This window comes from Ambystoma mexicanum, chromosome 6q (assembly GCF_040938575.1).
Source record: "Ambystoma mexicanum isolate Mex_15411 chromosome 6q, UKY_AmexF1_1, whole genome shotgun sequence".
Taxonomy (NCBI): Eukaryota; Metazoa; Chordata; class Amphibia; order Caudata; family Ambystomatidae; genus Ambystoma; species Ambystoma mexicanum.
In genome coordinates this window covers 869,610,011-869,637,400 of record NC_090937.1, presented here as the reverse complement: position 1 = coordinate 869,637,400, position 27,390 = coordinate 869,610,011, and the positions used below count along the sequence as shown (strand labels likewise).

Below are 27,390 nucleotides of genomic sequence, written 5' to 3'. Positions count from 1 at the left end.
CAATGGTTGAATCGGGGCATGAACAGAATGTAACTTGTCACCTGCAATTAAATTAGGCTTAGACATTGGCTGATTTATTTTACACACATTTACACATTTAGGGAAACAGAAAACAAAACTGGGAGTGAGGGGAGAATGAAGGGGAAAAGGAGAGACACAGAACCCCTTCCCAAACCGATTTGACAACAGAAATCACCAGCACATGATGAAAATCACTTGGAAAATGAGCAGCCTGTGCACCTTACTGCTACTCTGCAAACAGGGACTGAAAAAAGGTAGGAATAGAAGTTTTTTTTTAAAGATGTTCACCCGGGTAACCCAGAAAGAAAGCCAGAGAGAGAAGTGGAGAAGTGTAGAGGGGCATTAGACAGAGCCTGAGTGTGAAAGAGAGTGTATGCTAGGAGGATGTGGAAAGAGTGCAAGGTGGTAGTGGCAGAAGTAGTGAGGGCCGAGTGAAGCAGGATGGGGTAGTTGATGAAATCTGGAGAGTGTGTTAATATCTGGGCATAAAGGTGTAGATAGGGGATTTTGTGTCTGAGAGTAGAGTGGAGAGGACAGTGTAGAATGGAGAAGAGAGAGGAGAGTGTTGAGGGAAATAGAGTAAAGTGGAGAGGGGTGAGTAGAGTAGAGGAAAAGGAGTGGAGGCAGGTAGAGAGAGGGCACGAGAGGGGCCAGGAAAGAAGAGTGGAGAGACAGTGTGGACATTGGAGGGACAGAAGAGAGAGAGAGAGTGGAGAGATGCCCAGAGGGAGTGAGATAGGGCAGAAGAGCAAGTGGATGTGGAAAGATGATAGAAGGGAGAGGGAGGGGGTAGAATAGAGGGAGTTGTAAGATCAGTAAGCAGAGATAAAAGGAACATGTGAGGGAAGAAATGGAGCAGGGTGTCTGTCACTAGCAGAAGAAGACATATTTCCCTGTTGAGAAACCTGGGAACTGGCAGCCAGTTAGATACATAGAGGAGGTTTTTGCCTTTTGGCCATCACCAACATCCAGTATTCGACAGTAGGTGTTACCAATCTATACCTGAGAAATCTGAGGGCTAAGGGTGCATGGGTTAGGGTGGTGAGACACCCACAGGAAGTGAGGAAGGGAAGCTACTAGTTTGAAATTAAAAACCCTTGAACCACCTTTCTGAGCCTGGACGGTCTTAAGGCCATCTCCGACAATAAATACAAATAATAAGTTCAGCTTTCTTTAATTCATTTTAGCATAAAGTTGAAAAAGGTGAAAAAGCAATGGCCACGTTCATTGTCATTTACATTGGCATGTTTTACCTTTACATTTTACCCTTTTCTCAGTGTATGTTCGGTGCATTGCTTTGTCCATCTTTTCTTATACTCCTAAGAAAGCACACTTATTATAATTTCATTATATACGTTAACACCAAATAGTGATTTTAACATAGTTCATATTCTTCAAATAAATAGAAAATATCAGTCTTCAAACAGCATTGCTAATAGTTACTAAAACCACACATTGGCAATGCTTTCCAGACATGTGATTTTAATAATAAAGGTGTCGCTTCAGACGAAGTGGATTTGCTATGCTAAAGCTATGAATAATGAATGAAGATGATATTTGTAAAGCAAAATGAATGCATTTCCAAGTAGTAGATAGAACACAGATGACACAGTGAACCATGAATAATGACTAAAGATGACATTTGTAAAGAGAAATACCTTCATTGCGTGCCAAAGCTCGTGGGCATCATAAGATGCAGGCTGGAACATCAGACCGACCATGACGTCTTTAAAATGGTCAGAAAGGTTCTCCCTGAGGTCCTCAATTAAATCCTAGGAGGAAAAGCATTAACCAATTAACTTTGTCATTTGGGTTCAGCTGAACAACATCATCACCATGTTTAGCCCATGGTGCTCAACAAAGAAATGCCTAGACACCTTTACATTTAAAAGTGGGACCTCAGGACATATAATAAGATTAACCTTAAAATTGGTTTTGTGTGTGTTTGATTGTAGGACATAGTGAACATGTAATTGCATACAATCAAATGGGTTTTCAGTGACGCAGAGAACCAGACCCCCTTCTAGCATTCACACTTGCTACCTTGTGAACTCACAATGAAGGAAATTGTTATGTCTCACACACGTGACATTGAGAATATAAGCACCAGGTTCTGCTAATATTGGATTCATTCTATTTGCTATCAAAGAAGAGACGGTTCCAAGAAATTGAAGGGTGTTTTATGTGTTGAGTTTTGATCATATCTTCTTTTAAGACGGAATGTGTCATGTGTGCAGGCTTGAATTCTGTTTGGTACAAACCGAAATGAAAAAAAGCACATATATAAGTTGTTGAGTCACAAATAACTCTCATTGTGGCCTTTCTGTAGATGCATAGCAGCAAGTGTATGAATGAACATATTTTCATATGTGGACAAAATAGGGAGTGAATGGGGTTTGGGATCTGACACTAAATCCAAACCCCTGATTGGCTGGATGATGAGTATTGATTAAGTGTACTGATTGGCCTAGTGTATTAGTGATACTTTTTAAGTCCTTAACCTAGATGGGGTGATCTGCTCCCCCAGCCCCCGCACACTGGAAGCACCCCGCACCCTCCCATTGATCCCTTGTGATCTGATTTCCTGACTGTTTTACTGCCCCATATGACTAGTAAAGAGCTCCTTTGCTTCCCAAAACTAGGTTTATGCTCAATAAATATTCTAATAATAATGATAATAATAATACTCATCATCATACTAATAGTGAAAGGTCACATCAGTGCATTGCATACCCATACAGGTGTAAACACTGAATCCTCTCTAGTTTTATAATGTATCTGGGCCTATGTTAATCACTGCCAATATTTTCCTCGTTTGAAAGGAGAAAATGTTATCATTCCCAGAAGTGTTCGCTTTGATTGCCCAGGCTTATGTTTAATTTCTCTGATAAAAATGTATCAAGGGTCACCTCAGAACTCACCGGTAAAAAATGTAAAAAGCAGTCAAAAAGGAGTGTACGCCAAGCAAGGAGTAACACAGTTTTATTTCAGTATCCCAGGTGCAGCTGGGACAGCTTTATTCAAACAGAATGCGGAACAGAACTGCATGAAAAGGTGCTGTCAAAGAAACACCCTTAAATTGGAAGCTTTTATAACCATCTAAAGTAATTAACACTGGGCATTTGGCAACATTAAAATTCACCCACCAATTAGCTGATTGGTTACTGTATATTAGACTACTATGGATGGACATATATTACTTTCAGTGATTGGGTCCTGCAGACCTGGCTACATCATCCCAGCCTCCCACTGCAACGTCACAGACCAACCCCCAGTTCCCACATTGTAATGCCAATTCATTGAAACATTTGAAATGACCAGCAGAACTGTGCTCATCTGTCCCGTCATCTCATCTTTGTTCTCATGAGAAAGAACCTTCCACCATGACACTGCTAGAGCATTGAACCAAAGACAAGTCACTGTGCAAATGTATCACTTTAACAATTCCTTGACCTTCTTTTGGGGTAGAAATGAGTTCAGTGGCAATTTAAACTGCTACAGGCTTTTTGAAACTGTTAAGTAAATCAAGCTCAGTAAATTAAATATGTCGGATTATAAAATAATTGTGTATTCATTACCTTTCGGCGGGATTCGTGAGCTCTGCCTTGTGACCTTGTAAGTAACAAACATTGCTATCAGCCGCTGTGGCTTCTAAGTTATTGAAACAAACACATGTTTCTGCAAAACCATGCTTTGGGGCCTATTTACTGCACTTCAGACTAATATTAAATTTTATTATACTTACCGGTCATTCATCTTTATTATTGTTATTTCTTTAATTGTGAGATATTAATTTTTTTGGGCATTATCCATCCTACATTGAATTTGCAGTGTAGTTATCACAGACGCCACCCTCGCCCTCAGATCACTACTCCCACAGCTAATAAATTCATGGCTCTTTGCCGTGCTGAAATTGCATTTTTTTCACATTATTCCCCCGTTTTATTGGTTTATCAATGACTAACTCTTTTCCTACTCCCGCTCCCTTTTTGCTACCTTGTCTTTTTGGATCAAAATTTTTTCCAACCTTGTCATATCTCCCCCAGCTTCTTCCCAACCATTTAATGAGTCCTCCACCCTTATACACCATGTTCCGTCCTTAAGACATGATATCCAAAATTGCTCATACTTTTCTAAATCCACAGGCTGTGTTGTAACCCACCCATCAATATCATCTTCCCCATTTTCTCCAATTAGTCCATTAGTACCCATCTTTTTATTGTCATTATCGATGCTCAGGGGTAACATAACAGTTCCTCTTTGTTTGTTAGTAAAAAGTCTAAAAAGGTGCTTGCTGATGGAGAAGGTGATGAGAATGAGCACTAACGCGTGGATAGTCACTCGAAATATATTTCAGAAAGCCAGGTGGGCACCCATGTGAAAACGCTGTCAGGCCAATTTCTTGGGTGCACTCCATTAGCCTTGCTTGTCATTTTTTCGTGGAGTGTCTGTATTTCCTTTATAGCTACCTTCAGTGTTCCATTAGAAGCCTCTCATCAGGTACCATGGTGCAACAGCTGCTTTAAAATTTGGCACACACACCACCTTCAATAGCAGTTAAAAGGTCCAAAATGTAGTGGTTCTGGAGGGCCACCAAACATAGTGCCCTAATTTCTTCCTTTATTGCATTTAACCATTTTGCTGTTGAATTAGCCAGCTTTAGTTGCTCAAAACAAATGAGCTGAATCCACTTTGCATTGGCTGCGGCCTGTACACCTGGAAGCAGCAAGGACATGAAGAAGGTTGCAGCTTTAGAGAACAACCAGACCTCATCAGGGATTGCAGCCAAGTTCCCAGCACTCTTTACAGAAAAAATAATTATTCTCCTGTTTTCTTCTTCTCAGTGATTTCTCTTTTTCTCCTTGCTGCACCACTCTCTCCTGTAGTGCAATGTTCATGGCATTGCTGTTTTGAGGCACCACCAGGTGAGGGTTGTGCAGGGTGACAATTGCACATCATTCCCCCCAATCCTGCAGGAGCTGGGCATAGGCCTTTGACTCACAGGCCCACCACATGTCCATGATCACCGCCACCCCCTGCACCAGCGCCACACTTATCATCACCTTGGCATATCCTGTGTTAGTCCCCAGATGGGTACACCCACTTGACCTGAACACAGAGGACACTGTGTAAAGCTCTTGATGTCAACTGGTTGATGTTTTTCATACAGCCACATTTATGCATGTACATATTTTCCCTAGATGACCTTACAGCTGTTATTCACCTGGGCTGCTACTCTTTGCTCATATCCGACCAACCGTTCAGCACAACATTGAATTATTCCCCCCTCCCATTTGCCACCATAACACATCACCCCTTTTATTCTCATTAATGGTCTTGTGTGACACCAGTGAATGCTTTGTCCCTCTTCATTTATGCACTCGAATTTTGTGAGTTTGCTTATTTTTAGCTCCCCTTTTTTAGAACCTTCTACTACATATTCCACTACCATGTTTTGTGTTTCCTTATTTTCAGCCATCCTTGTTCGCTTCATGTAATTGTCTGCATATACATGTTCCCCTTCATCCACCCACTGTATGGAATAAACCCCTTGTCTTGCAGATGTATAGGTGCATTAGGCATCCTGCTTCCTCATACGACACACGTTGCGGTAGGAAGAGCCTGGTCATTCCAGTGATGTGTGGGATGAGTGAACAGACATATCATATGCTGTTTGCCCGCTATCTTCCCACATGCAACATTTCATCATACCAAATGTTTCCTGATTATGTACTACGCCCATTATCAGTTTCATGGTAAAACCCTCCTCATTCATTAAACTCCTCTTTTCTCTGTTCACATTGTCATTTAATCGTGTATCAATGTTTTCTTTTACAACCAAATAAAGCAGAAACACTACTCCTATACTAAGACATGTTAATATTATCATATGACCATTTAAGCCTTTTCCTCACAGTAACATTGTCTCTAAAAACATTCTCTCCTTCCTCCTTTGCTGGCTTTCTGTAAAGTCTAAGTGTGGATGTTGCCGGCAGCAGGGAGCTAGAAATCCTGAATGCCAGCAAAATCCTGCAAACACACAGAGGACAGTGCTCACGCCAGAGAGGATCTCAGGGCTCTGATGTGAGCACTGTGGTTTTCCTGGCAAATTCTGAATGACATCTATTTGCAAAATGGTTTTGTAGTGAAACTTTGAGAGGGAGAAACAGGCGAATGGTGGTGCAGTGCATGGCTTTATGTTTCAGCTGTATCACTGTGCAGGCGCCATGCCTCAGTACAGTGTGATTGAAGCTTATTGTGTAGGTGTATCTGCTTATTCCATGTATAGGTTGGTTCCTCTGGAGGGCCTCACTTTCGAGGGATCTGTGAATAAACACAGCAGGTGAATAGACCTGTGCAGTAAGCATGACATGGCACTGATGAGGTCAGCTCTTAGTTCCCTCTATCCGCTTAAAAAGGTTCTCCGCTTTCCACTTTTTTACATGTCAACAGCATCAATGAACACTCTGCCTGCATGCTGGAAAATGCTTTGCTCTCCAGCTGCAATAAGCAAAAGCTCCCAGTAGGTGGCTTTTGCTTGATTGTTGCTGCAAGAGCAGAGCATTAACTTGAAAAGCAACACTTGAAAGGAAATTTTAAAAATGAATTGCCATAGGAACTTTTTTTAAAACAATGCCAATATATCTTTTTTATGGCCAACATCTTCAAAGCATAACATTTTTGAATTAACTACTCCTTTAAGTAACTGTATTTGAAGAATAAAATGTCACTGGATCTGTATGTTGGGTATGTTGTGTATTGGTTTTTAATCTGTTTCAGATCAACATTTCTCGAGCACAAGGGTTGTTTTTTCATACTTCATACAGACTAAAATTAATGCATATTTCAAAGTCCTTGAGCTGTGAGGTCCTGTGAGAGGTACAGGACACTGAGAAGCGAGGTCTTTTCCCACATTGGGTGCTCTCTGAGAATGGAGTGTAAATAAGCAACGGGGGAAGAGCTTGCACAGCTGGTGCTTTTTGCTCTAACTGTATGCGTGTGATTGCATCCAAGAGGAGGGCATGTGAATGGTGCGCTGTGTGTCTTCTTCATGACACTCCCCGGGCTCAGTTGCTGCAGCTCGTCAGAAACATTCTGTACCCAGATGAGCTTCCTTACTCCTGTAAACCAGCCGAGCTTCGCAACCCTCTGCCTGCATCCAGGAAAGGAGTTTATGCTGAATAAATGAACATTTTTGGAATGTGAGAAGCGCAGATACGCTTGTCTGATGATGGGTAAAAAGAGTGAATTTAAAGGTTGTTCCTACTTCTAAATAGTACTTTGTAGACTTCTTGGTTGTCATATTTATGTTTGAAGTGCTCCACCTTTCCCTTTCGCCTGGAGCCTGCATTGTTAACTTTGGGACATAGCTTCTATTTGAAACATCCAATGATAATTTAACTTCTCACTCACAAAGGTGCATACACACCTATGTATCCAACATTTTCCATCTAGGGTGGCCAACTTTACAAAATGGTTTTGCAGTAACTTTAGACGTAGTAGCTCAGTCCACGCGGTTCCATACAGTATCATTCACATCCATGCCCCTCCCCACATCATCTTTTTAGTAATATTAATGGCATATGGCATTTTAGCACATACGCAGCACAAACAAATTACGAAACTGTAGGGCCATTATCCATGTAGGACCTGTCCTGTTAGAGATCTGTCAAAACCACATGCAAACCTCCTAATTTCTATTCACACCAACAGAAGTGACTTCACAGGAAAGGGCACTGCAAGGAGAATCATCAATCTTTGATAGTTACTGATAGAGCTGGGTGAGCCTGGTGGGGCTTGGCTGTCCTGGGCCTAAACTGGGGATCTGGCCTGACCGTTCTCTCGGGTCAGTTCCTGCCCAAAGCATGGGCTGATCAAGAACTTCACCTGCTGCCCCGTAAAACAGAAAATCATTTTTAAAAATGCTCAAGGCGTGCTGGTAGCAAGTTCAGGTACCTGGCACATGACTTCCTGCCCGTGCTGCCAGACTTCCTGTCCCACCCAGCCACTTTTGCACATAAAGCAATGTTGGTAGAGTCTACATGAGTTACTCTTTTGCAAGTCACAAAACCTCCTTTTGGCCTAAGCCAAGAGCCTTACTAAAAATATTCGCTTTACTCGTGACTCCACGTTTCAATGTCCGTACATCCTGAATCACATTAATCAGATATATCAATTGCCATCAAATCCTTAACAGTAATATCCTTCATTATAAAAACATTAGTCATTGTCTCAGGTGTGTGCATTTTCGGTCCTAATGTTCCTACAGTTTGCGCACAAGATCCCCCTAACATCGAACATATGACAGGAAGACATTGTATGCAACAACAACAGAACAACAAAATACCAAGGATAACCATTAAGACTGAAAGAAGTTTACATCCCCAAGATCGTAAAAAGTCCCAGAACCAAGTACTAAGATCCAAGTTTCCCCGGGAACATGAACTTCTGTACTTAGGATGTGCAGATTTTGTATTGCCTTGAATATGGTTGGGGAGGAATCAGGTACGAAAACGCAACAAGCAGATCCCACCAATTTACATACTACATCACGCTCAGCCAGGATGACGTCTAACACCATCCGGTTCTGTAGAGCCAATAATCTAACTGCTTTCTGTTCTAGCGTCATGTTGTAGAGTATATCGGTGTAACGCTCACCTGATTCCCACGGAGGCGCTGGTCTAGGCAGGAAGGTGTCTGTGACTCGAAAGGTGATGTGCAGGACTCGGTTGGCTTCTGGGGCTGAGCCTCTTCGCACTGTGTGTCGAACTCGAAGGGTGAGATTTCTGCAGATGAGAGAATATGGGGGTTAATGATCTGGGCAGTTGAGTGTCTCTCTCTCTCTCTCTCTCTATTCCCAGCTTCCCCGTAGAATCCCCCAGGTCAACGTGCTCACCTTAGATAGGTGAATGCTGGGCTCTCCATCTGCGTCTGGTGCAGGGTGCCGTTGCCAGTTCCTTCACTGGGTAAAACATAGGCCTCTTAACATCAGAGGATTGCTACCGCCATTAACTGCACAAGCGGTGAGTTTCCGGACACCTTTTGTCCTTAAAGTCTTTAGGTGCGAGGGCACTTTTATGTAGATCAGGGTTTGGTATAATGCTTTCTCCTATTTGTTTTGCAGGGCTCTGGAGACAGAGGATGGTGTGAAGGGAGCCGAAGCTGGAGCCAGAGCCTTGGAATGGGAATGAAGCGCTTGGAAATGCGTGAGTAAATGCAAGCGCTCTAACTGTTTCTTTTCTCTTGCAGCTGTGGGTTCGTGCTGAAGAGATGCTGGAAAACGCCGGAGTATTTGCAGGCGTCCTATTATGGCGAGCGCGATGGGCGTAAGTAAATACCTGTGTAATGTCACTCCTTTTGTCTTTCAGGTCCGGATTGCAGCGTTGGAGACCCAGAGTGCCGGTAAGAAATAACTATGCCTTTGTTTTCACAGGCGGAGATGCAGCATGATGAAATGGTCACTGCCGATGGATCAGGTGAGTAATGCGCTTCGTATGAAGGTTGCCGTGCTAACCTGTAGTTTCTTATTTTGCAGGTGTTGCTGAAGACTGGATGCGGGGATGGTAAGTATTGTTCTTGCAGGTTCTGCTGAAGACTGGATGCAGGAATGGTAAGTATTGTTCTTGCAGGTTCGGGCCCGGATAGGAGAAAAGCTGGAACAGACTCGGTGAGCGTTCTGCTGCAGATGCAGAATAACGCGAAGCACGTTTCATCAATCGGGTGTGGTTTAAATAGCCTTGGAGTGCGGAGGCATCTTCCTCCACGGCCCCGCCTAGGTAAGAAAAGAGTTCCTGTTCCAGAAGAGTTCCAGTGTTGTATCCAGGGAGTGGAGCTTGCCCCACCCAGGTAAGAAAGTAGTTCCGGCTTACTGAGGATTCCTATGCAGCTGGTAAGTAAGCAGCATGGTCTGCTGCAGGTAAGTCCACCCAAGCATCTTCATATAGATTATGAGCCCGGCGCTTCTAGTGCCGGGACCGATGGCATTGATGAGCCTGGTGCCACCGGCGCCAGGACAAGGTCCAAAAGGTCCCAGTGGGGACCGGCTGGTGCCTAGGATTAAGGTTAGGGGCCTGCTTCCAAGGACGTTGGGCTGGTCCTGACTCCTTGGAAGCAGTGATCATGACAGTACCCCCCCTCAAGGCCCCTCCCAAGCGTGTCTTCTCCAGGGGTTTTGGTTTGTCGGGGTGATTCAGATGGAATTTCTTGACCAGACGAGGTGCATGGACATATTCTCAGGGTTCCCAAGACCTTTCCTGGGGGCCGTATCCTTTCCAATCAACCAGATAATATAATTTAGATTTGGAGATTTTGGAATCTAGGATGTTCTTTACTTCGAATTCGAGTTCTCCATCTACTAAAACAGGTTCTGGGAGTTCGGTCAATCAGGTTTCTGGTTGTACTGGTTTTAGTAAGGAGACATGGAATACTGGATGTATTTTCATATGCGAAGGTAATTCCAATTTGACAGCTACCGGATTAATTATAGCAGAGATGAGATAGGGTCCAAGGTATCTCGGAATGAAGGTGCGGGGTCCTTTTAGAGGCAGGTGCTTAGTGGATAACTAGACCTGATCTCCTACTGCGTAGTGAGGGGCCTCTTTACGGTGTTGATCTGCTCCTTTCTTGAATTGAGCTTTAGCTCTTTGCAGATGGGCAGTGGCTTCCTTAAAAGCACGACTGATCTCAGAGTGCAAGTGATCCACAGCAGGTGCTTCGAATTCTTGGGGAGGATCCAGGTTCGAGGTCCTAGGATGGTGTCCATATAATAGGAAGAAGGGAGTCTTCCCGGTTCCCGAATGAGTCGAATTGTTATAAGCGTACTCCGCGATCCAAAGAATGTCCTTCCAAGGGTTTTCAGTTTGTTGGAGCATGCAACGTAGATATTGCTCTAGAGTTTGATTTGTCCTCTCGGTTTGTCCGTCAGTTTGGGGATGGTGACTGGTTGAAAGTCTCACATCAATTTGGGCTAAACGACAGCAACTTCGCCAAAAGTGGGAGATGAATTGACTTCCCCTATCGGAGACCAAAACCGAGGGAAAACCGTGTAGCCGAACGATGTTTTCTAAGAATTCTCGGGCCAATACTGAAGCTGTAGGTAGGCCTTTCAGGGGAATGAAGTGAGCCATCTTGGAGAATAGATCCATGACTACTAAAATGGTATTATACCCTGAGCATGGAGGTAAGTCCGTGATGAAATCCATGGACAGGGTATGCCATGGACAGGGAGGGATGTCTAGTGGATGTAAGAGGCCGGCTGGTTTCTCCTTCTGACTTTTATTTTGGGCACATACACCGCAGGAGATTACGAAGTCTCTAATATCCTTCTTCCATGATGGCCACCAGAAATGTCTTTGACCTTTTCCATGGTTTTGGTAATGCCAGGGTGTCCCTCCATTAGTGAGTCGTGATAACAGGAGATCACTTGTTCTTGTATTTTCTCACTGGGCAAGTACAATCGTCCTCGGAAATATGGAAGGTCTTGATCCACAGAGAATTCTTTTCCCTTTAATTGCCAGTCCTGTAATTCGGCCGGAGTTAGGATTGATTTGACTGTAGTCTTGATGTCTTCAAAGGATTAAGCGCTGACCAAGCCCAAAATCCTTTGTTCTGGGATTATGGGTATTGGTTCTGGATTGGTCAAGTGTTCATCTATTCCCATCCGGGAGAGGGCATCTGCTTTTCTGTTTTTACTGCCTGGTCGATAAGTAATTATAAAGTCAAACTCAGCCAAAAACAGAGCCCAGCGAAGTTGCCTGGAAGACTGAGCCTTGGCCGTCTTTAGATATTGTAAGTTGCGGTGATCTGTCATTACGGTGACTGTGTGTCTGGCTCCCAAAAGATAATACCGCCAGGCTTTAAAGGCCGATCTGATAGCTAAAAGTTCCTTGTCTGTAATTGAATAGTTGATCTCGGGAGCCGAGAATTTGCGAGACCAAAAGGCTACAGGATGTAATTGGTGTGTGACCGGATCTCTTTGTGATAAAACTGCCCCCATAGCTAGACTAGAAGCATCCGTTTCCACGATGTAGGGGAGTTCTGGACGAGGATGTTTTAGAACAGGTGCAGAAATGAATTTAACTTTTAAGTCCTGAAAGGCTTGTTCTGCCTCGGTAGACCACTCAAAACGTTTGTTCTTCTTTAACAGAGCGGTGATGGGTTGGACAATTCGAGAGAATTCAGGAATGAATCTACGGTAAAAGTTAGCGAAACCTAACATGCTTTGAACTCCTTTTACAGAGGTTGGTGAAGGCCACTTGATGATCGCATCGACTTTTTTCGAATCCATATGGACTCCGTTAGGTGACAATATGAATCCCAGGAACTCAACTTCAGTTACGTTGAAAACGCATTTTTCAAGCTTAGCAAAAAGGTTATGTTGACGTAATCTCTCGAGGACTTCTTTAACATGTTTCTGATGTTCCTCTTCAGATGATGAATAGAGGAGGATGTCATCAATGTAGACAACAACACACACATCGATGAGTTCTCTAAGGACATCGTTCATAAAATACTGGAAGGCGGCCGGAGCGTTACAAAGTCCAAAGAGCATAACTTGATACTCAAATAGCCCATACTTGGTGCGGAAGGCCGTCTTCCGTTCATCGCCCTCCTTTATTCGTACCAAATGGTAGGCTCCTCTGAGATCCAACTTTGTATATATACATGCATCTTTGACTTGGTCCAGGAGTTCAGGGATCAAAGGTAACGGGTATCTGTTTTTAACGGTGATCTGACTCAGGGCGCGGTAATCTATACAAGTCCTAAGGTCTCCTTCCTTTTTCAGAACAAAGAACAAAGCCGAGGAAGCTGGAGATTTTGAAGGACGAATAAACCCGTTAGCTAGGTATTGGTCCAGATATTGTCTGAGGTGAAGATTCTCTGGCTCGGTGAGGGCATAAATCCTACTGCAAGGAGGAGTTGTTCCGGGTATCAGATCTATTTGACAGTCGTAAGACCTATGAGGAGGCAGGGTGTTAGCTTGGTCCTTCCGAAAGACGTCTTGGAATTCCTGGTATTCGGGAGGTAATTTGGGAACCTCAGAAGAGATTGCCGCCAATGAGACATCAGGCCGAGAATAACAAGTGGTCAAACATTCTGGAAACTGAACCGTCTTTGCTCGCCAATCGATCCGAGGATTGTGCTTCTCTAACGAAGGAATTCCCAGAATGATCTGGAACTGAGGGGCCTTGATCACATCGAACACGATTTTCTCCCGGTGTCCATCTTGGCTCACTAACGTCACTTCTTGGGTGGCGTGCGTTACTGGTCCGGAGGCTATCTCCGTGCCATCCACTGTAGTAATGACGTCTTTTACTGCCTTAGGGACAAGAGGTAGATTCATCCTTGAAGCCATTTCACGATCCACATAATTACCGATTGCTCCGCTGTCGATGTAAGCTTCAATTGCATGCAAACGATCCGGACGTTCAGGGCTAATGAGGACCATAGGCACCACGAAATGCGAGGTCACGGGACAGATTTTAACGCTCGGCAAGAGGACCTCTACACTTGCCGGGCTAGGTCGTTTCCCTGTTCAGAATTTGTGGCACTGGTATCTGCGGCTCCTACAGCCTTCTTAGCTGGTTTCACTGGACAGTCTCGAAGAAAGTGCCCCGAGTTTCCACAATAGAGGCATAATTGCAGCTGTCTTCTTCTTTCCCGCTCCTTTTGGGTTAAAGGTCCTTTCATGCCCCCTATTTGCATGGGTTCCACGGTGTCAGCCCCCCTAGTAGAGGTCTGTGGTTTAGAAAACACTCGGGTGTCAAATTTGGAACGATCAGCCTTCCTGTTCTGTAATCTGTGGTCTAATTGAACAACTAAGTCAATATAGTCTGAGCATTCTTGTGGAGGATTCACAACTTGAGCTAACACATCCTTGAGATCTCCACGCAGGCCTCTGTAGAAAAGCGTTATTCTTTTATCCTCAGGCCATTGGGTTTCCACTATAAGTCTGTTGAATGAAGCAATATAAGTCAAGAGTTCTTGATTACCCTGCCATAATGAAAGGAGTTCATTGTCCAAGGCCTGCCCTTGTGCAAGTCTTGCGAACAGTTTCTCCATGCTGGACTGGAAGGCCTGGAAATCATGAAGAACCGGATCATCCTGAGTGACTAAAGGGATCGACCAATCTGCGGCACTGCCACTGAGATAAGAAAGTACGAAAGCCACCTTGGTCTGATCTGTTGGGAAGGCAGCTGGTCGACATAAAAAGTGTAGGCGGCACTGGTTAATAAACACTGCAAACTTCTTTGGGTCACCGGAAAAGCGTTCGGGCGGAGCCAAGGGCACATTACCAGGTAGATTGATTTGCACAGGATTTCAGGATGCTGAAGGATAACTTCCTCCTGGAGCGGGCAAAGGTGTCTGTCCTGCCTGCGTTTGTAGCAATTGCCTAGCGAGATCCTCTGTTCGCTCCTTGGATATTATCAGCTCTCTTAGTGAGTTTGTTTCCTGACGAGCTGCATGTACTTCTGCTCTTAATTCCCCAAGCAATTGGGCCAAATGATCAGTGTCCGAGGTTTCCATTGCGCCTGGGTAGGAGTTTTGCGGTGGGCTTCGCGTTCTGTAACGCTCACCTGATTCCCACGGAGGCGCTGGTCTAGGCAGGAAGGTGTCTGTGACTCGAAAGGTGATGTGCAGGACTCGGTTGGCTTCTGGGGCTGAGCCTCTTCGCACTGTGTGTCAAACTCGAAGGGTGAGATTTCTGCAGGTGAGAGAATATGGGGGTTAATGATCTGGGCAGTTGAGTGTCTCTCTCTCTCTCTCTCTCTATTCCCAGCTTCCCTGTAGAATCCCCCAGGTCAACGTGCTCACCTTAGATAGGTGAATGCTGGGCTCTCCATCTGCGTCTGGTGCAGGGTGCCGTTGCCAGTTCCTTCACTGGGTAAAACGTAGGCCTCTTAACATCAGAGGATCGCTACCGCCGTTAACTGCACGAGCGGTGAGTTTCCGGACACCTTTTGTCCTTAAAGTCTTTAGGTGCGAGGGCACTTTTATGTAGATCAGGGTTTGGTATAATGCTTTCTCCTATTTGTTTTGCAGGGCTCTGGAGACAGAAGATGGTGTGAAGGGAGCCGAAGCTGGAGCCAGAGCCTTGGAATGGGAATGAAGCGCTTGGAAATGCGTGAGTAAATGCAAGCGCTCTAACTGTTTCTTTTCTCTTGCAGCTGCGGGTTCGTGCTGAAGAGATGCTGGAAAACGCCGGAGTATTTGCAGGCGTCCTATTATGGCGAGCGCGATGGGCGTAAGTAAATACCTGTCTAATGTCTCTCCTTTTGTCTTTCAGGTCCGGATTGCAGCGTTGGAGACCCAGAGTGCCGGTAAGAAATAACTATGCCTTTGTTTTCACAGGCGGAGATGCAGCGTGATGAAATGGTCGCTGCCGATGGATCAGGTGAGTAATGCGCTTCGTATGAAGGTTGCCGTGCTAACCTGTAGTTTCTTATTTTGCAGGTGCTGCTGAAGACTGGATGCGGGGATGGTAAGTATTGTTCTTGCAGGTTCTGCTGAAGACTGGATGCAGGAATGGTAAGTATTGTTCTTGCAGGTTCGGGCCCGGACAGAAGAAAAGCTGGAACAGACTCGGTGAGCGTTCTGCTGCAGATGCAGAATAATGCGAAGCACGTTTCATCAATCGGGTGTGGTTTAAATAGCCTTGGAGTGCTGAGGCGTCTTCCTCCACGGCCCCGCCTAGGTAAGAAAAGAGTTCCTGTTCCAGAAGAGTTCCAGTGTTGTATCCAGGGAGTGGAGCTTGCCCCACCCAGGTAAGAAAGTAGTTCCGGCTTACTGAGGATTCCTATGCAGCTGGTAAGTAAGCAGCATGGTCTGCTGCAGGTAAGTCCACCCAAGCATCTTCATATAGATTATGAGCCCGGCGCTTCCAGTGCCGGGACCGATGGCATTGATGAGCCTGGCACCACCGGCGCCAGGACAAGGTCCAAAAGGTCCCAGTGGGGACCGGCTGGTGCCTAGGATTAAGGTTAGGGGCCTGCTTCCAAGGACGTTGGGCTGGTCCTGACTCCTTGGAAGCAGTGATCATGACAATCGGTGGTCCGGTGGATGGTTCTCTCCAATACTCTTGCTAGTCTCCTAATATCCTCGGAATTCATGATCTGACCCCGAAATGGCACAAAGGATTTCGCTGCATCACCCATGACTTGAGAAGGAGTATCACCGTTCTTGTCCCATCTTGGACGAGCCCTAGAGACCTCAGAAGTGCTAGCTACATATACCCCTGTTAGCAAGATACCCAAAAAACAAGTACCCTTCCAATCCCTAGGTAGCCACGGATAAGCTTCATTACCGCAAATGAAATAAACAGGATCACCTACATACAATGGTCTGTCCTCAGTGGTCAAATTCGTAACATTAGTACAACCCTCAAAAGTACCCATTGACTGAGAACCATTCCTTTGTATGCAGAAGGAAACATATTTGGGGCTGTGATTGATAGTGTAGGAAGGAGGCATAGCATCCCGGTTGCCTATGGGAGCCATCTTGAAAGAGATTAATGATTGAAAAGGTCTAGATAGTCAATCGGAAAGGCCTAATAGAAGCAACATTAAGCTTGCTCCTATTTGCAAAAAGAGAGCATCCCAGAGGCGTCAGGATTTGCCTTTCAAACTCATTCAACCTAGTCCCATCAAAGTTCCCTGAGATGCTATCATTCCAACGACCAAAGAATAATGCCCTTAGAGAGGCATAGCATGCAGTAGTTAGAGGCAAAGGATGAATATACCAGCCCAACCCTTTTTCCCTGTGTTGTGGCAAATGCAAACAGATCCAACAATTAGTTCTATTCAGGATCGCATGAGTTGCATTCGTAATTAACAGAAGTGTATTATTGTGATAACTCTGTCTGTGTTGGGAGTCCCTAGGAGATAGAGTGTGCAGATGCACGAAAGGTGTAGACATAGTGGGAACACTTTCAGTAGGTAAAAATGTTTCAAGGTGATGCACCCCTTCAATGTGCCAAAACCCAAGAGCAATTACTACTGTCAGACCGGTTAACATAATTACAAGGAAACAATACGTCCTCAAGGACCATGTTTTTTTCAGTCCAATGTCTTTGTTAGCCACAAATTCGATCGGTTGCTCCGTACGAGTAGAGATAGCGACAGGCATTGTTCCTCAAAGCTCTTTCCTGAAAAGTTCCTGCGATAAACACTGTAGAATTTGCTGGTGATCTCCCGACCACATGATCTTGATTGAAGACAGCTTTTGCCAGTCCCCACCACTTACTTATGTTTCAGCGCAAAAGTGGCAAGGGAAGAGCTCAACAGTCGTTTCCTGTGAGCACAGCCGTGCTGTGCTGTAAGTCTAGTGCTGTGGACGCAGATCGTACCTTAAGACTCCAGGTACTCCGTGATCTGCAAACAGTGTGTTGTTGCTTCCTGATGGAAGTGGTGAAACAGAGGCAAGGTCGTTCAAAGGTGCAGAAACATCGGAAGAAGAATTCAGAGACAAAGCAGCAGTCTCCCCAGGCCCCTCGGACTCAGGAAGGGTCTCCGAAATACCCTTGGTGTCGTTCAAGAACAATAGGTCATCAGAAACAGAGTAAGTAGTTTTCTTCTTTTCTTCTCCGCTGTGTGGTAAAGGGAAAGGTATCCTCTTGATGTGTGTCGCGTGTATCCAGTGTCGTTTTCCAGCTACTCGCACACCAGTCTGTGTGGCCAACAGGACCTGGAATGGTCCTCTCAGCGCGGTGTGAGGCTGGATGCCCTCTCAAATGACTTTGTGAACACCCAGTCACTGGATCGAATTCTGTGACCTCGCCCCTCGTATTTAACTGGGAGGGCTTCTCGCACCTGTTGATAAATCAAATACATGTTTTGAGGTAACTGGTCATATTATTCAGAAAGAAGCAAATGCTCTACAAATGCTCTACATCCTTTAATTGTTTTGACTTGGGCAGTCTCCAAATGTTAGCTGGCCTCCCCATCACAATTTCATATGGGGAGAGCCCAGTTCTAGTCTGTGTGATTGTCTGCATGGACAGTAGTGCTATAGGTAAAGCGTCTGGCTATTTCAAACTACTACTAGCACAGATCTTGGCAATTTTATTCTTCAAGATACCATTGTGGCGTTCTACAAGTCCAGCACTTTGTGCGTGTCTAGCCGAATTGAACATTTTATCGATCTGTAATTCTGCACATACTTGCAGAATAACAACAGCGATAAAATGTGGACCATTATCCAACCAGATGACCCTCGGCCAACCAAATCTAGGAAAATATTCCTTAAGCATGGTTTTTGCTGTTGTCATTGCTGTAGCATCTTTCACAGGGAAGGCTTCAACCCACTTGCTAAAGGCACAAATGACTAACAAAACATATTTGTAGTTGTTACAGCGCTCCATCTTGATGAAGTCGAAATTAATTACTTCAAAAGGCACAGAGAGGGGGCCAAAACTACCCCTCGGTGTCGTCGTACCCTTCCCCGCATTATGCTGTAAGCAAACCATACAATTCTGGACAAAATGCTCAGCAGTTTTTGAGATGTTAACATTTACCCAGGCATTGTTATCATGGCGGTGACATATGCATCAGGTAACATCCATCTTCCTTTTGAATTATCTACCCAACACCCTTCCTCATCCAACCTTGCCAAACCCTCAGCCCAATGTTTAAGTTCTTCTAGAGTTCTTCAATCCCTTCATTTACAGTACAAGTGTTTGTGGCTTCCTTTGTAACATACATTTCTGAGTACAAATCAGTAGCAGTCTATTTAGCTATTCTGTCAGCAAAAGCGTTACCTTTCCCAACACCATCTACTACTTTCTGATGTGTCGCGCACTTCATGATTTCTAGTTGAGTAGGAAGCGCAAGTCTGAGAGTAGCTTAACTATTAAGGTGCCTTGTTGGATTTTCGTTCCGTGTGAGGTCAAGAACCTCGTTCTGCCCATAGTCTACCGAAGTTGTGAACCACCCCAAAGGCATACTGGCTGTCAGTAAATATATTGCCTCTAAGGCCTTCGGAAAGTTCACAAGCTCGAGTCAGTGCAATAATCTCTGCGGCCTGCACAGAGTTATGCATAATTTTCTTGGTTTCCACGATCGTGCTCAGTGTAGTGATGGCATAAGCAGCAGTGGATGTACCATCTGGAAGTTTGAAGCAGGAGCCATCGCAAAACAGCTCCCCTTGTGGATCATTCAGAGGTGTATCTTTCAAATCGATCCTGCCTTTAGTTTCTTGCTCTGTGGTATAAAGGCAGTCATGTGACATTTCATCACTGCAAGCAATATCTTGCGGAAGAGGTAACAATTCAGCCAGATTCAATACACAACACCTTTTAATTTGAATTTGCGGTGCAAATAGGATCAGTTCATATCTTGTTAATCGTGCAGAAGTAAGGTGTTGTGTTTGCGTTCTATTTAATAGAACGTCTACAGAGTGAGGTATCAATACAATTAAAGTATGGCCTAGGACCATACCCTCGCTCTGTTTTACAGACGCAGCAGCAGCAGTGACAGCTCTCAACCATATCGGCAAAGCGCATGCAACAGGGTCAAGTTGAGAGGAAAAATAACTGCACAGTCTATTCTTCCCCCATGTTCCTGCGTTAACACAGCCAAAGCACATCCATCATGTTCATGCACATCCAACTCGAAGGCCTTATCATATTTTGGTGTGCCCAAAACTGGTGCTGAACACATTGTAGTCTTGAGCAGATCAAAAGCTTTCTGGTGTTCCAAGTTCCACGGTAGTGGCAAAGAAATGCCCTTCTTTGTCAATGCTAACATTGGTTTGATCACTCGTGAGACATTAGGGATCCACTGTCTACAGTAAGAAGCCATTCCTATCAAGGCTCTGACTTACTTCTTTGTATTTGGGACAGACATGCTAGAAATGCTCTTAATTCGTTCAGGTGTCAATCTTCTTCCCTCCTTTGACAGGAGATAGCCTAAATAGGCGACCTCCTGTCGACAATACTGAAACTTTTTCAATTAAGTTTTATGCCCATGCTTTGCTAAATGAATAAGCAATAACACAGTGCCTTCCTTGCAAGCACTTTCTGAGTCTGCGGCTAAGAGAAGGTTGTCGACGTACTGTAGCAATGTACAAGTAGAAGGCAACTCAAGTTTATCGAGCTGTTCTTTCAAAGCCCTACTATAAATGCTCAGACTCTCCTTTTACCCTTGTGGCGCACGGGTAAATGTAAATGAGCGTCCCCCTAGGGTGAACGCGAACAAATATCTACTATCCACGTGTATGGGAATGCTAAATAAGGCATTCTTAAGATCCACTACACTAAAATGAGTAGTAGAAGCTGGAATCATTGTTAGTATTGTCGTTACATCAGACACAATTGGAAATTGTTGAGTAACAATCTTATTGATAGCATGCAAATCGATAATGAAACGGAAAGGAATTACACTATCCCCTTTCTCATACACTGATAAAATTGGGCTATTGCACAAACTTCCTGCAATTTCTTCAATGACTCCACGAGGTACAAAGTCGGAAACTATACATTTCAAAGCTTGCTCACCATCTACTGAAATCTTATATTGTGAAATTCGTGGCAACTGGTTTCAAAACAATTTTAACAGGCTCAATTTGCAAAATACTAACATCATTGTCGTCAATCACCCATAAACATGCCGGAACTTCATTAATACTGGCGACAAAGGTCTAGTCAAAAACTGTGAGGCAGAAGATTGCTGAGGTGAAATCGTCAAACTCACTCCATCCGAAGAACAATGAATTACCGCATTTAATTCTTTCCATAGATTCAACCCCAACAAATTCTCTCCACAGTTCGTTGTCAGAAGAAATGGTCAGTAATCCGTAAATGGACCAAGTGAAATCGGTACCGGCAGAGAAACCGGACTAACCACTGGCATACCAGAAAACCCTACAGAAACATTATTCTGCCCTGACAGTGGAATGTCTAGAACCCGTGAATGATCAATGGAGCACTTCTGTGCTCCTGTGTCTATCAAAAATAGATGCTTCCTATTCCCCCATCATCTCAATGTAGGGACCTTTCTGATTAACGGGAATAGGCGTTGGTTTCAGACCCTGCTTCGGGCTGTCCTAACGGAACAATATATCATCGAAGACAAGATCTTCAGAAAGATAGGCAGTTGAAAGATTATCAAAGATATTTCTGCTATCTACACTAGGTTGCTGATTATCTTGCGAAAAAGACTGAGAATTTTGAGCAAACTGGCTTCTACCAGGACCCCCTACCCCAGGGCGGCCTCTGGATCATCTACCCATGACAGCATATGTGTTATTCGACGTTTGCTGGAGGATCAGGCATTGTGCTCGCCAATTACCCTCTTTTCTGCAATAAGCACATTGATTTGCGTGTACAGGACCCAACGGCACATTACTTTGTGGAACAAACTGCCCTCAAAACTGTGTACTTCCGCCTCTAGGCCCTCTGACCATCTGTTGCAATAATACCTTGGTTTTTGGATCTCCCCTTTTCTTTTCAATCCTTTCTTTCTCATTATTGACTCTATTCTCGTAATACTGAGCTATATGCAATACTTCGGACTGTGATTTAGCTTGCCAAGCACTCTCGGAAGTCATAATTTGTGACTAGATATCAGGCAACAATCCACGCACACACTTATCCACAAACAATCTTTTTCCTGACTCAGTGCTTAAATCCGGTCCGCTAAAATCTGAGAATAATTGTTCGAACCGATTAAAGAATTTGGTAGCACCTTCAGATTTTCCTTGGGTACAAGCAGTGAGTTTGTCCCAAACAATCCTTCTCTCTGGGATTAAAGTCTTCAATTTTGCTACTACTCTATCTGACAAAGTCAATATCACCTGCGGTGGTCTTTCACCAGCTGTCCTTTCTCCATCTAACCTAACCAAGTTAACCCATGTGTCACCTAGCCCTGCTGGATCATCTACAGTCCTAATCTGTTTCCATAAATCAGCAGGTAGGAGCACAGGAAACAAGTCTATATCACTCAGAGTGAAAACTGACGAATGCAAGACAGATTCTATTTCTTTGTAAAACCCTGTTGGATTTTTCCTAATATCTGAAATCGACTGTCTAATAGTATTCACTTCCTGTCTTGAGAACCGGACGTGAACAAACTGTGATACGTAGTAAGCTGCAATATCATAGGCTGCTGCACCTGTTGCAACATTAGCCAGAATCTCAACTTTGGGAACAAATGTCGGAGGAACCTCTCTCATAGGCAACTGAGAAGTAGGAAACTCCGAACATTTACTAAGCAACACAGCCAAATCAAGCGCTAAAGTGGTGGAAGTAGTATCAGACGCAAAAGCTCTTTTATAAATATTCACTAATTCTGTGGGACAACAAACCTTTTTGTTTATACATTCATCCTGCAGGTATTCTACCATTACCTGTAACACTTTCCTCTGCATTTCTGGAGTATACTGACTATACGTATCATATACTTCTATGGGAGATATCGACATATCTGAAATCCATCTAAGCGCATCCCTTGTGCAAATTTGCATTTCTTCACTTGTTGACTTACAAAGAAGAAGGAACCGCTTCTGCACATAAAAAGCGTCCAAACTATCACCATATATTTCATCATTCTGCAACCATTCTAACTCTCTTATAAACTCAAAAACCCTCTCGACATGCTCATGCACTTTCTCCGCAGTATCCCTGGAATAAACTAAAACATTCAAATCCCTCAACCCTTGTGGGACATCTGTGTCCGTCAATCTATTCCATATTACCGCCAAATGTATCCCCATCCCCTCAATAAAGACATTCTGATCGGGAATACTTTCTAGATTAGAGAGCGTAGCTAAGACAGTAGATTGTTCACCTTTCTCTATACATTGCTTAGCCCATGCATTCAAATTTTTCTTTGTCTCTTTGGAAACTGTGTTCCTCGTTACAATTTTTGATTCAGCCCTCGCCCCTTTATCAGCTACGAGCGAAGCAGAACCGCTTGGGAAAGAGAGTAGACAAATCTTGTACAACAGGTAGTAGAGACACTATCACTGGCAATAAAGACGAATCTACTGGAACAGTAATAGTCGGTAAAGGTGGAGGTACAGGTAGAGGAACAACAACAGGAAGCAGAGCAATAACTGGCGGCGGAGGAGCAACAGGAAGAACAGGAATTGCTACGGGAGGAGGAACGACAGCAGGAAGAGGTAAGACAGCAGGAATAGGTACATAAGGAGGTGGTGCAGTGGCAGCAGGCCTTCTTTCATTTAAGAGTTTATCAATGAGTTTGTCTGAGGCATGAAAACCTTTAGACGGATATATTTTCTGTATACCAAGTTGAAAAGCTCTATCCATGTTTCTGACAGATTCTGACTGTTTTTGTTGATCATACAATAATGCCTTTTCTGAGTTCGACATGTGACGATGTGTATGATTCTCTTTACTCTTAAGTTGCTGCATAGCTTCCTTTTTTCAATTTTGTATTACATCAAATGCTGCAGGTCTAGCTTTTTTCTTTAACAATATGGATTCTAAATACTCTATTCGGGCAAACTCAAAACTACCGTTGATTGGCCACTGAAGTTCGGAAGCATGTCTAGTTTGTCTGTGCCAAATATCATTGAATACTATACTACCAATGTCGTACTTACAGTACATAGTACATGCCGGAGACCCCTCCTGTGGTGCCGGACGACCAAATTCCAAAGATTGTCTGTCTCTGCAGAATAACACCTTGAAACAGGCAGACAATTTCCCAGGCATGTCAGATTACTGGTGTTACCTGGCACCGATTGTGCTTGCGAGTACAATACTACAACTAAATATCAGGAAACTTAGGAATCGGGGCACGACTCACCTGATTCAAAGGACAAAGGGAGGTCCAATCGGATTACAAAGGACAACAAAGGACTCTCGTGATTGGTGATTTCGGCAAAACTGCCCGCCTCGATATATGGATCCTCGTCAAGATGCCGTCTCGGACCGTGTGCTCACCGTCCAGGGATCGGATTGTACAGTACTGTTGAGGTGTCACGTCTCATCCAAGAAGGGGCCCACTTTTCTCACCGACCGATCCCGGTCCGATAGCCGCGTCAACTCTTCAACGAGGTGGCATCAATCTTGAGGGTCCCTATTCGGCACCATCTGAAAGAACAAAGAAATATCGAGGCGGAGTACCACAAAGGAAATACACCAATCGCGGGCTGAAAAGATTCACAGATCTTTTATTACTGTACAGGTTACAAAGCAAAACAGATAGCTATCTGGCTCCCAACACCTCGCGATGTATGCCAGCCGACAAGGATCGGTGAGAGAGTGCTGGGCATCTAAACCCTTGTCGCTTTTATACAATTCATGTAATATTGTCCCGCCTCTCTTCACGTTAATAATTCGTGTTCTAGAGTTCGTGCCTAGTTCACATACAGATTATACAATATTATGCAAAGGATTACATAGGTTTGCATTTCCATGAAGGCACAATGGTGATGTATGTTCTCGGATCTCGCGGTAAGCCTTGTACCAAGTTCCTTTACAATACAGTTCAACCAATGCATACGCTCGAGGTTTGTTCTTCATTGTCCCAATCTTTATACAAGGATGAGTCTTGTGAGCGCAACTTAAGCAACAGTTCATATGAAGGACAAGGTCTCATTGCTCAGTCTAAACAGTTGGCTCTCGGACAGCCTAAACATTAACAGAACTCAAAGGTCGGAAGGCTGGATTGCAAGTTGAAAACATAGACCACCATTTTAGAATGACGAACACACGAGTAGAAATCAAAATGGCGGATGAATCTTAAAATGGTGGCGAAGTTAACCCAAAAGTCGGAACTTTGCAACACGGTTTTCCGTGTAGCGCGAGTAGGCTTAGGCCAATATAAATGCTAATGAGGCACTATATAATTACCGTTTAACAATGTCATTTTGTTTGCCATGATTAAACCATTCTGTGCTATCATGTATGTGCTCATGGGCTTAGCAACAGGGTTGGGGTCCAAAGCCATGCAATTCACAAAACGTTATGGCTTTTATTAAACTATAGTTTCTTTGTGGTTCACTAGACATGGACTTCAGCCTTGGCCACTGTACATGTTTCACCAATGATTTTGAAAGCAGGAATGCCACTGGACATGACCATTGATCCCGGCTACTGCCGGAGTCCCATAACCACCTAGAGAACTCAGGATCCATTGTCCTTTGGCCAGTTCCAGTGGCCCACTAGCCATGGCAGTTGGCTTCAGGGTCCACTTGAGACAACTGTTTCCACTGTATTCTACTGACCACATCTGCATCCACTGTACATGTTGCACCAATTATCCTCAAGTCCCATTGTCCACTGCCTAGTAAACCTGATCTGTAAATGTGTACAAGAATTATGACTTTGTTGTCCTCTTCCTATTCCTGTGCTAATAATTCCCAAGTATTCATGACTTTTTTGTCCTCTTTCTATTCCAGAGATAATCATTCCCAAGTATTCTTATTCCCACAGTAACATAACTTTTGCTGATTCCTGCAGTAACAAGAAAATGTTTGAAAATTAAAAAGTCTTCCCAGTCCTCACTGCCACTCACCATGTGTGCCCCTCCCCTTATCCCGGCCCCCCACTTCCCTCCATTGTGTTTTTCCTACCTGATCCCCTCCCATTTACGTTTCACTCTTTGGTTTCAGTGGCGCATTTTCTTTTCCGATCCCGTCTTGCAACATTACTGTGGTGATCTCACGAGATTCCCCCGGGATTCCTCCATTACACTAGAAAATTAAAAAGTATTTTGTGTCCTCACTAGTTCTCACCATGTCTCCCCCTCTACTTTTCTTGTCCCCACTCCCATCCATTGTTTTTTCCTTTTCCAATTGCCCCTTTCACTCTTCAGTTTGTGTGACGCACTTTCTGACATTACTGTGATAATCTCACGAAATTCCTCTGGTATTGCCCCGAAAAACCAAAAATTTTATACTCCAAAAGGAATCCCGAACTTGCCACCAAACGCCACTGCTTCACATGTTGTCCCCTTTTCTCTCCCAACTTCTAGCTTGAAGTAAATGCACCACTTTTCCTCCTCCAAATAGCATTATGGGCACTTTTCTTTTTCGGGTTCCCCTGGGATTATCACAGGAATTGCTTGCATTGATAATAAAACTGGCCGATTTTCATTTCTGAAATTCCTCTCAGCCGCTCTGCCGCATGACATGGGAGATATAGAATCGTTTTTAGGAGCAGGAGCCACCCCATTCGTCATTGAAAATGTTTTAATCTACTGGACGACTTTACCCCATACCTTCAAAAGGCACATCTGCAGCGCTTTGTGCCCAATTTGTTTCTTATTTGGTCCAAATCTTTGTGCGCCCTGATGCCTGCGGGATGTTGGTGCGTTAGAAATAAATAAATAATAAATAATCTTTCCAGTGTTTCTAGGGCTAAGGGTGCTCAATGAATGCCCTTTTACTCTATGTGAAAAGGGAATGGGACTAGGCCGAAAATTGATTTTTTCTTAATAACTGGTTAACCAATGTTTCCCAAAATCTCCACTTTTGGGGTTCCCAGAACAACATTTGTTTTTCAAAAATGGCATCTGAACTATGCGTTAATTTGCTTCCTGAGCCTGTTGAAAAAACTACTGACATAACACCTAAAACAAGGGCAAAACTGTGAGACTGCACCAAAGAGGCTCTCAACTGGCGAAGGCTCGAATGCGACCTGCTATCTTATGATGTTAGGGTTTCAACAGACGAGAGTTACCTGGACATTTAAGGAGAGAAGAGAGAATAAATTGTAGTGTAATAACTGTTCTCCTTTTTTAAAAGGCATTTTTGCCAATAAAAAAATAAAAAAATAAAAATAAAAAATGGCATCACACACACATTTTTCATGGTTTGACTATGGTGTCGAACTCATGATTAGAGAGGCACACAATGTCAATTGTGCCATCCGCCACATGATGCCCTATCACAACAGTGACGTCTTTATGCATAGAGCAAAACCTTTTCACTGTCTGGCAAACATATTCTCATGTGAAGTCACCTCCTCACCAGTGCCAGGTGTCATTTTTTTGATTTCATGAATACATCTGTCTCGGGAGGATAGCACAGCGGCAGCATGCGCGTCTTGGAAGCAAGACGAGACAGAGCAACAACAGGTTCGATCCCCGGGTCCGTGCTTAGAAACCTCTGAGTGTTTAAGCGCGTTATAAATACGTAACTAAGACAAAAAAAAACACAATTACGCAACTAAGAAAAATAAACAATTCCTGTAACAGCGCCTCGATGCCTGCGGGCTGTGTGAGCGCTTTATAAATGTAAAATAAAATAAAATAAATCTGTATATATCACAGTTTAGCATACCGTGCATGTTATGTACCTGTAGTCACTCAAATCACCTAAATATATTAATTCTGAACTCCATACGGTGCAACATTCGTACAAATCTACCTGAGTTTCCATAATATATGCCTTCTAACCCCCTCC

The 27,390-nt window shown here is 43.9% G+C and overlaps 1 protein-coding gene across 1 annotated transcript in view; it reads right to left on the bottom strand.

Moving 5' to 3' along the window:
- ANXA10 (annexin A10) overlaps window positions 1–27,390 on the bottom strand; it is a 330,211-nt gene that overhangs the window by 229,120 nt on the left and 73,701 nt on the right. The window contains exon 5 of the mRNA XM_069630205.1: window positions 1,680–1,793. Coding sequence (XP_069486306.1) covers window positions 1,680–1,793 — 114 coding nt within the window. The remainder of the gene's footprint in view (window positions 1–1,679; window positions 1,794–27,390) is intronic.